The 11,168-nt window shown below is 40.3% G+C and overlaps 1 protein-coding gene across 5 annotated transcripts in view; it reads right to left on the reverse strand.

Moving 5' to 3' along the window:
* The window catches only part of TACC2 (transforming acidic coiled-coil containing protein 2), a 91,470-nt gene extending 86,289 nt beyond the window's left edge, over positions 1-5,181 (reverse strand). For all 5 annotated transcript variants that reach the window (XM_018563967.1, XM_018563971.1, XM_018563966.1 and 2 more), the window contains exon 1: positions 4,402-5,181. In XM_018563967.1, coding sequence (XP_018419469.1) covers positions 4,402-5,030 — 629 coding nt within the window. In that variant the 5' untranslated portion in view covers positions 5,031-5,181. The remainder of the gene's footprint in view (positions 1-4,401) is intronic.
* Between the last annotated feature and the right edge of the window lie 5,987 nt (positions 5,182-11,168).

The following is an 11,168-nucleotide window of genomic DNA, read 5'->3' on the forward strand; positions in this document are numbered from 1 at the left end:
GGTGCAATGGCTATTTTGCTGCTGCAAATTGAAATAGCCAATAGGAATCTAGCAATGCATTCCTATGGTGAACATTTATTTTTTTTATTCTGACAGCAGCCAACGGCTCCATGTCAGAAATAAATAAAGCAGGGAACCTTTCTTGGAAAAAGTGTTTCTCTCCTGGGCGGCCGGGAGCAGGAGACTCCCGGAGCGCCTGGGAGAGTTTGCTATATGGAGATCAGTGTCCCTGGTTAGCTGGTACCCAGGGACGCTATTCTCTCTGTAAGTGGCCGGAGCCAGCCGTGAGATGACAGCTGGCTCCGCCCAGCTGTCAGAAGCAGGACTTTCCCCAAGCTTTTTACTCTACATCAGGAGTGGGCAACCTCGGCACTCCAGCTATGGTGTAAGTAAAAATCCCACCATACCTCCGCCTCTGGGAGTCATACCTGTAGCTGTCTTGCAATGCCTCATGGTACTTGTAAGTTCCATAACAGCTGGAGTGCCAAGGTTGCCTACCCCTGCTCTACATTAAGTTCTGACACATTAATGATGCTCAGTGTCAGAAAGTATTACAAGTTAAAACAGTTTATGAGGCCTGTGACAACCCCTTTAAACCTTTACACACCTACTCTCATGGATTATGTTGTGCAGAGGTGACAGATCAGACTACAAAGCTTTGGAACATAAGCCAGATTGCAGGTACAGATTACTCAGCAAAATCACATCAAGTTACTCTATCGGAGGTACTATATTTTATAAACATAGGCTAAAGGTATATTTTTGGATTATTGGAACAAACTGGAAGACCTGCAAAAAATGCACACCAACATAACAAACACATAACCATCATACATATAGGAGTCCAGAAAGCCAGTAATTGAATGACAGAAATAAATGGTTTGGCCATTTCATACACAGTTTTTTTTAGTAGTGATGACATGTTTGTTTTTAAAAAAAAATGTTTGCCTTACATATAGTTTAGCTAGTTGTGTTGGAAATTTGGGCGTTTTTTAAAGGCTGACTCCAGACTGTTAAATAAATGGGAACCATTTTCACTAGAGAAATATCTGTGAAATATCTTGTGAATCCCCCCTTTCCTCCGCTCAGTATGCTAAATGGATGAATAAAATAAAGAGGGTGGTAACAATTTTCTACTCATCTACTACCCGCTCTTAAAACTACTAGTGTACATTATACCCATTTTCTTTCCTCCGTCACAATGTTCCTCCACCTTTCTTCCTTCGTCACAATGTACTGCCACCTTTCTTCGTCCGTCACATGTACCTCCACCTTCCTTCCTCCGCCACAATGTACCTCCACCTTCCTTCCTCCGCCACAATGTACCTCCACCTTCCTTCCTCCGTCACAATACCTCCATCTTCCTTCCTCCGTCACAATGTACCTCCACCTTCCTTCCTCTGTAACAATGTACCTCCACCTTCCTTCCTCCGCCACAATGTACCTCCACCTTCCTGCGTCACAATACCTCCAACTTCCTCCCTCTGTCACAATGTACCTCCACCTTCCTTCCTCTGTAACATTGTACCTCCACCTTCCTTCCTACATCACAATACCTCCATCTTCCTTCCTCCGTCACAATGTACCTCCACCTTCCTTCCTCTGTAACAATGTACCTCCACCTTCCTTCCCCCGCCACAATGTACCTCCACCTTCCTGCGTCACAATACCTCCAACTTCCTCCCTCTGTCACAATGTACCTCCACCTTCCTTCCTCTGTAACATTGTACCTCCACCTTCCTTCCTACATCACAATACCTCCATCTTCCTTCCTCCGTCACAATGTACCTCCACCTTCCTTCCTCTGTAACAATGTACCTCCACCTTCCTTCCTCCGCCACAATGTACCTCCACCTTCCTGCGTCACAATACCTCCAACTTCCTCCCTCTGTCACAATGTACCTCCACCTTCCTTCCTCTGTAACATTGTACCTCCACCTTCCTTCCTCCGCCACAATGTACCTCCACCTTCTTTCCTCGGTCACAATACCTCCATCTCCCTTCCTCTGTCACAATGTACCTCCACCTTCCTTCCTCTGTAATAATGTACTTCCACCTTCCTTCCTCTGTCACAATGTAACTCCACCTTCCTTCCTCCATCACAGTGTACCTCCTTTATCCATCACAATGCACCTTCACCTTTCTTCCTTCATCGCAATGTAACTCCACCTTCCTTCTTCCGACACAATATAACTTCACCTTCTATCCTCCATCATAATATTCCTTCACATTCCTTCCTCCATGACAATGTACCTCCACCTTCCATTCTCCGTTACAACGTACCTCCACCTTCCATCCTCCGTCACAATATACCTCCACCTTCCTTCCTCTGTCACAATGTACCCCTACCTTCCTTCCTCCATCACAATGTACCCCCACCTTCCTTCCGCCGTCACAATGTACCTCCACCTTCCTTTTTCTGTTGCAAAGCCAACCCTCTTCTTGTCAGCTTTCAGACTAGGCATCTCCACTGAAAGCTTGATTTTATCTTTCAGATGATGTTTGAAATTAGTTTATAAAAACATTTAAGAAGTTACATTAGCTGAACAGAATAATTACTTCATATCACTTCTAAACAAAACAATTTAAAAAACAAACATATTAATCTATATTTGTTGTGTAATCATTACATTTGCTGTTTAACATACTAGGACCATCTGATTGGACAGGTAACATTTTAATATTACTGATAATATACAGGCCATTTAAAGGGAACCTGTGAGAATAAAGATATAACACAGAAAGGGCTTTTCCTGGAGAACTGGCCAATTGTTCTCTGAGGATAAAACTCTGGATAATGGACTATGGGCATCTAATGTTTTCGAAAGCCTTACATTTAGAAAACAAGCTGATTGCATCTCCAAAATATAAAACAGAAGGTATTCCAAGACACAGTATGGGTTTACTTTCTGACACAGAAGCATATTTTAGCTGTCTGTCTGAATACAATAATGTCTGTGATATACTCAAATCTAATTTTCTAGATACAGTACATTGATGTCAAGTGTAACAGCGACAACATCTTTATTATGTCTCTTGTAGGCAATGCTTATCACAGCCACTACACAATGCTGCTAAAATGCAAATCAAAATCTATTATTTAGTGGCTTTGAACATGATGAATGTAGAATTCCTCAATAAAAAACTCTCCATGTGCTCTAAATCACAAATACAATATATAATTTTAAATGAGGAACAAGAAGTTTACAAAAGAACTTGTTGTGTTCTGTCCATTGGCCCTATATGCAACAGTTGCCAGATTCACACCACACACTATCCACACTGGATAAAGCAAGCAGTTAAAGAATACCTCTACTAATGGAAACAAAGAGGCTTCTATTGATGACTTCTCATTCTGCAAATGCTAGTTGCCTGGCTGTAATAATGACCCTCTTGCGTTAACCTAGAAAAGGTATGTAGATAATGGCTTCTTTTTTCACTCTGGCTTTTGAGATATGCATATACCGTATGTTTCGAGTCAGTGACTCAAAAAGTATTGAAGCCAATGGATCAGCATAACAGCAGGGTAACATGCATTTTTATCAGGAGGTTGTCAATGGCAGTCCCTATAATTCGTTAAGGAAAAATTTACTTTAACAGTGACCCTATAAGTTAATTTCCATTCATCACAGTGGGAGTTACATAACACATATCACAGACAAAAGCTTATGTTGTGGAAGCTCTGCCGATAGAGATATGTAGATTGGTTGTGACTTCTGTAAAGAAACTTTTTTAGCCAAGGGAGAAGAAACTACGCTATTAAAAATAATTTACAAAAAAGAACATCAAAGATACCTGTATCTTCTTACTACTGGAAAATGCCTATAGCCATTTAAGAATTTTTACAAAAAAATCTAAGGAATGGTCTAAAAAAAAAAACAGCATGTGTTGCCTTCAGCAACCCTTAGCTGCCTTTTACGTTTCATGGGTAGAACAGAAAGTGAGGAAATTAACTGGCTGTTGTTTTTCAGATATTTCTCAGCATAAGGTCCCGTGCAGATGACTATAAAATCTGTAAAGTGTGTTTACTGCACAAAACAACCAATCAGAATCTAGCAGACTTATTAAGTCAATCACTGTAAACAGCAATAATAAGTGCAATAACCCACAGTAACCAGTCAGAATATGTCTGTTTTTCAACCAACAACACATTGCTGTAGCTCCTTTGCATGTCATCTCTTCTCTTGCCTTACCAAGTCTGTAGCTCTTATTCTTCTGAAGCAACTGGCAAAAAATAAATTATATGACTGATTGCTAAGCCCAGTGCAGACACGTTTCCTTCCATTAGTTATATTCCATAAATAAATATGCAATGCAAATAAATAAAGTACCACAGTCTTTACAATTTCTAAATGCACAAAATATATATATATATATATCTCACATAAAATAAAACAGTACCTTTCATTGGCTGCTCCTTCTATGCACAGCCTGGGACTTGGGGGAAGAACCAGAGGCTCAGAAGATGTGGGTGTCATCATCTTTTTGGGGAATGACCTCTCAGAGTGGAGAACACTGCGCAGCTTCTGAGTAAAACTTAAAGAGTCAGTTGGTGGGAACGTTGGGCTTCTGATTGCTGGGGAAGAAGGTGCCGGCTCAGCTGGTAAAGTAGCTTGGAAAGCACTGATAGAAGAAAGGTCACTTCTTGATGTATCTATATCAGGAGCTACTGGTGGAATGGGTATAATGGAAGAATCCTGCTTGTCCTCAATGGCTGTTTCTGTGTTACATGGTAACAATTCCATTTGGTCAGATTTAGCCTGTATGAATTTGGTTTCTGCAAACGAAGAGCCACATGTTTCTACTACATAATTTTTCTCTTGTGTGCCAATTAGCTCCATGGGAGTTACAGCCAATGCTGAAGTTGTTGAGTCATCAGGAGGAGGGCTTATCTGTTCAGAAGCATTATTTATCTTGTTTTCAGTTAAAAGTGGCTCATCAGATAGAATTTCTGTCTCCTTGACAGCAAAGCAAGGCAAGTCAGATAATATTCCCTTCTCTTTTTGTATTGAATCTAAGTGATCGGACATTATTGCTGTCTCTTTAACCTCAAGAACATCATCTACTCCCAAGACAGCTGAGTGAAAGCCCCGTGTTACAGCATCAGTGTTTTCAAGGTCTTTTTCACAAAGTTCTTGTTTTAGATGATCATAAACAAATGCATCACTGATTTTGGGACTCATTGTTGAATGCACAAAGTTTTCGGCTTTCTTCTTAGGAAGAAAATATGAACCTTCTGGGATTATTTCAGGTTGACAGTGGACATCAGAAAGTAAGGATAACGGTACTTCACATGTTTTGTCTTGTTCAGAATGAGCATTTTCCACCTCTAAGGCTAGCTTGATTGGTTGCCCTAAAGAAAATGCAGACTCTCCACTGTACATTGTTTGCTGTAGATTAAAAGGTGCTGAGGACTGCATGCTGAGACACTGCATGTTAGACACTACGTCCAATTCATGGTTTACTTGAGATGATGTGTCATTTACGATGGGTAAAGTATCTGCTAATGCAGTTACATCTGGTGCTATACCTTTGTCTTCTGTGAACCTGGCAACATCATCTGTATTAATGCTTGTATGCTCCTTTGTTGAAGTGATGATTGTTGTTTCTCCATCAGGTCTAACGTGAGGCATACCTTCAGATCTCATCTCAGGATGTTTTTCTTGAGGGTGTATTTCCTCATGAGTATTGTGATGCTGGATATTAAGTGCTTCCTCTGATTTTTCTGGTTTAAAACTATGTGCAAGGGAGCTTTCTGGAAGTTCGTTCTTGGACTTAACAGACGCTGCATGATGGGTCCTATCTTTAGAGACTCCTGCAATTTTCCCATCTACCTTGGAAATCTGAGAACCATCATTCTGGTCATCATAAACTAGTGGATATGTTGTTCTAGAACTTCCCAAGTCATCTGTTGGATAATCAGTGGTATTTACCTGGCTTTCTATTAACTTTTTCAATTCAGTGTTTACAGGCTGTGATTGTTCTGCAGGCACGGCTCTTGGTAAAGGAAGCGAATTGGGGGACTGCTCTCCACCCACAGTACTTGGAACTTCTAAGATTTGCTGATTATCCCCTATTGAACTGCTTTCGTCAGTTAGAATATCCTTGGCCTGATCAATGTAGCTAAATTTTTCCACTGTTTCTTCACTGGAATAATGCTCAATGTGATCAAAAAGTGACACAAGCTGAAATGTATTATTGTTTTCCGCTGCCAATTTTGGATTGTCAATAACAGATTCAATGTCAAGTGAGACAGTACCACCTACAGTCAATTCCTGTAGTTGATTATTTGTCGCTTGAAGATTTTGTACCATTACATCTTTACTGGAAGTGATATCTATGACATCATGTTTTACAGACTCTATCTGGATTTCAGTACATAACTTTGTCTTGCTTTCTGGACATATGGATGTTATAGGAGATGCATTTTGTCCGTTATCACTAGGAGGAAGAGAAAGAGGTTGCATTTCATGTTGTGAATTGTAGTTCTCTGATGTTTTCATCGTGGGAATCTGCGAGACTTCAGATCCTAAGACTAAACAAGGAATATGTGTTTCTTCATCTGTTTTATCATACTCAACCTGATATAAAGGACTTGCCATTACTTTGTTAGTGCTGTCAACATAAATACTTTCATTGCTTGGTTTTACAGATTCCATCTTAATTTCAGCACCTACTTTTGTTGGATCCTCTGGATGAATATCTGAAGTTGCTTTCCGCCCATCATCACATGGAGTAAGTGGAACAGGTGACATTTCCTGTTTTGACTTAAGGTTCTTATCTAATTCTTCCGTTATTGGAATTTGCATAACTTCAGATTCTAAGGCTAAATTAGGAACAGGTGTTTCTTTAAAAGTCTTGTCAAACCCATCCTGATATAAAGGCCTTGGTATCACTTCATTAAAGTTGTGAATATCATCATTGCTTGGTTTTACAGACTCCTCCTTGACTTTAGCACATACCTTTGTTGGACCCTCTTGACAAATGTTAATTGTTGCATTTTGTCCATTATCACTTGAAGAAAGAGGAACACTTGACATTTCCTGTTGTGACTGGACGTTTTGTCCTGGTGCTTCCAGTGTAGGAATTTGCATGACTTCGGATTCCATGGTTACACCAGTAACAGGTGTTTCGTCATCTGTCTTTTCACAGACATCCTGATAAAGAGCACTTGTAGTTACTACATTAATACCGTCCATAAGAATGTTATCGTTGGACGCTGACATTTGCATAGGGAGTCCTTTGTCAGCTGGCATTTGAAGCTGGTTGTTTGCATCTACTGGTATTCTGAAATGAGCTTCAGGAGTCCCATTATTTGCTTTATGTGTACCTGTAGACAGTTCTAAATTTTCCACTTTCTGGACTTCAGTCTTTGATCCTGGTGAATGATTTTCCTCTTTCAGATTTTTACTGACATCGAACTGACCTTTACTGCCATGCAGTCCTGTAGCATCTGTGTCGCCAGTTGTAGATACAGTCTTATTCACTTCATCATTTATGACTGGAAAGGCTGAAGTACATGCAATAGCAAGATCCGGTGTTCTGGAAGTAAGCACTCTGTCCTCTGGTACCTTGTCAAGACTGGACAGTTTGTCAGAGATCAGCCGGGGTGTGTCTTTTGAGGAAGCTTTTTCTTGCTGACTTAAAATAATCAAGGGAACCTCCTCACTCTTTGTAGACCTGCTCTCCAGGTTTGGCTTGTTATCGACTCCCTCTATAAATGCAGAGGCGTTCTGTAGTGGCTGAACTTTGGACGACTCTCGTAATGTACTGTAATCTGGCTTGAGGTTCTGCCTCTCCACATCAGACAGGAAAAGCAGTTGTAGTTTACAATCAACGTCGAAGCTTTGCCTTTGATGTGCAAGATTTACAGTCATGTCAAGCCCACCTTGGTCTTGGCTAACCTCTGTCATAGTTTCAGCTGATATAATCGTGCAGATTTTATTCAGTGAATTTGTCTGTTCACCCTCTGGACATAGCTTATACTCATAGTCCATAGCAGTCCCAGTTTCACAGAATGGTGGAGAAAGGTCTGCCTGTGGAGGAAGAAGATGGACCTTTTCTTTGGGAAACATTTCAAATATGGTATTTAAAGGCTGTGCTGCAACATCTTGTAAAACCTGGGTGGATGGGGAGTATCCCATATCACTAGGACACACAGAAACTGATAAATTAGTGGTTTCTATATCAGTCTGTGCAGCTTTTCTAAGATGGGTGGCTGAGCTAACCCTGTCATTATCAGGCTTTTCATTGGCATTGCTGTGCATATAATTTTCAACAATTCCCATAAAACTCTCTTCCCCTGTTACTGAAACCTGTTCTTTGGCTGTGCTGCTAGGCTTATTGCCACATAGAGCTGAAGGCGGAAATTCCGTTTTTTTCTGATCGACTGTCTGCTCATCCTGAATTGGAGTTACGTCTTTGTTCTCCCTGGTTGACTGAGCTGTGGGAACTTGGGAATGACTGTATTGCCATGTTTTTGTAATGTCCTCCTGTAAGTCAGGGCATGGTTCTGCCAGATATAATTCCAATGTATTGAGAGAAAAAGTTGGCACATCTTCCAAAAGTAAGTTGTTTATATAGCTCTGTGTTGTATTGTCCTTTGTCATTTGTGCCATATCATAAGCTTGATTCATCCCTATATCTTGGTCACATGTAAGAGCTTTCTGCAAAACATCGACATTTTGTAAAGGGACTACCTTATCAGCAGATCCAGAGAAAATTTCAACATCTGTTTCCTGGCAAGGCTGACCTTTTTTGAAGCCACCGTGGTCACTCAGGATTATACTGTGTTTGTCATTGACTAAGTCTGTGTGAGGGACAATATTAATCTGTGGACCTGAGTCTCCCTTTATATCATATAATGTAGCTGTGATGCTATTAGCTGCATGGGGGAGTTTGGATTCTTCGTGCATTGTTGGAAACTGATCACTCTTCGGACTCAACAAATCAGAGGTATTTGCATTTTCAACAATGGCATCTAATTGTTCTTCTTTTTTATCTATATTAGCTCCAGCATCTTCAAAATTGTTTATGCAAAAATTCGCACTATTTATTGTTGGAATTTCCATTGCGTCTTTTTTGATGTCTGATTGAATGTTCTCAGTTAAATTCGTCTCGGTTTGATCAGCCTTATTGTTTAAGTCATCAGGATACCTCTTAGTGTCACCATCCAAATCCTCTGATTGAATGCCAGGAAAACTGTAATCAGATGTTATTTTACCCATCTGTACCAACAGTCCTTCTGCCTGTGCAGCCTGATACTGTGGATTCGGCAATGATTTAACAGGATTACTGTAATGTGAACTATGCTCTGACTCTAGTGGATTCCGATCAAATAACTGAACTACAGGGATGACTCCACTATAGAGAAAGCTATCTTCAAGTCTACATGCAGTGTCAAGTTTGTCTTCATTGCCTTCTGAATTTCTAATGGTTGTTAAAGGTAGGATTGGGTTGCCCGGACTTCCCGTCTGTAGATTTGTATCACCTGTATTTAAATCATTGAAGTCATCAAAACTGCACAATTGTTGCTGTTCTGTCTGAGCAGTAACATTATCCCTGGATTCTCCTTTTTCTTGTTTAGATAGTTTATTGAGGTTCTTCAGTATTGTGTCTGGTTGTAATGGTTCTTCATTTCTAGAGAATATAAGTGAAGGTGCTGGAATTAGCTGTGGAGTGGCAGTTAGAAGTTGAATATTAGGTTCCCCTAGACTCCAATTGCCATAATCTAGAATATCGCTGGCATTAAAATGAGTAACAGAAGCGTCTGCATCAGAAGCTGTTATATCGTGAATTCCAGGTAAATCTGCACATTCTTCCTTTTTCCCTTGTGCTTGTACACCGCAGGAATCACTAATTGTGGAAAAAGTTTCTTCGGGAGATGGCTCAGTCCATGGCATCCATACTGTATCCTTCCTGTCTTCCACTTTTTTACTAACAATTTTGTCTGGCATCACTTGCTGTCCCCATTCTCTGAGTATCCCAACCAGTCCTATGTCTTCTGATGCACCATAACTGTCTTCTTCACTTGTCTCTTCCCTGGAGAGGATGATGCAGTCAGTAAGAGGATTGGTACAGTTCATTAAGATCTGTAGATGTGCAACACAAGATGACAAGCAATGACAGCCAAAATCAGCAGCAACAAGCAAAAGCTACAAAAGCCAAGTAAAGGATCAAGAAACCCCAGAACCATGCACCACATGCTGAAGATGCAAAAGGGAGGTAAGGACATTAACTGAAAAAGTAAGTAACCAAAATGTGCTCTAACACATGGCAACCAACTACATTTGCTGTCAGTCTCTGAACTATGCAGAAAAAGTGTAAAAGCTGACTTTCTATTTTACAGCATCTATCTGTGCAGTTACTTGTTCTTGAAGGAGGTAACCAGAAGGTGGAAATTCACTTTAGCCTTTGCTATACAGTAAAAGTGGATCAACTTAGTTTACTGCTGCCTGGCTAGGGAATCAGTACCACATTTCTGATACAATTGTATCTGTGAGAACCATTATAGCATTATGACAGATACAATCTGTCAGGTTAATGCAAAGAACAGAAGGATGAGTTTAATACATGGCTATGGTTGTGGGCTATGGTTGTGTGGTAAGATATATCTTTGTAGATCCAAAGCAGTTTTACACCTCAGGGTTAAGTAGTATACTCCATTCATGTATTTGTTAATATGCCCATTGTGAACCAGAATATTTAAAGAAAACATTTGGTCAGTGCTTCTAAAAATTAAATTTAAAGTGACACTAAACTCAGGAGTTAAAGCTTAAAAATGCATTCAAGTACCCGAACTATTAACAAAAATGTATCTTATTTGTGTATCACTGGGCTGTAGATCCTCCAATCATCTCTGAATTGGTGTTAACACTGTCCTTCCTTTTGGCTGGTGGCTACATTTGTTCTCCATGGTTCCTGTGTGTGTTGTAAAGTAGCCACAGCTCCAAGCTCCCTCTTCTGATAGACTAGAACTTCACAACAAATTAGTAAACTAAACGTGAGATTGTAGTCCATTATGGGAGCGAGCTTGGAGAAGTGGCTACTTTACAACACACACAGAACATGGGGAACAAAAGTAGCCACCCTCCAGAAGGGAGGACAGTGTCAGCATGAAGTCAGAAATTATTTAAAGGATCTACAGAATGCATGTTTAAGATTTAACT

This window comes from Nanorana parkeri, unplaced genomic scaffold (assembly GCF_000935625.1).
Source record: "Nanorana parkeri isolate BGI_ZX_2015 unplaced genomic scaffold, ASM93562v1 scaffold713, whole genome shotgun sequence".
Classification (NCBI taxonomy): Eukaryota; Metazoa; Chordata; class Amphibia; order Anura; family Dicroglossidae; genus Nanorana; species Nanorana parkeri.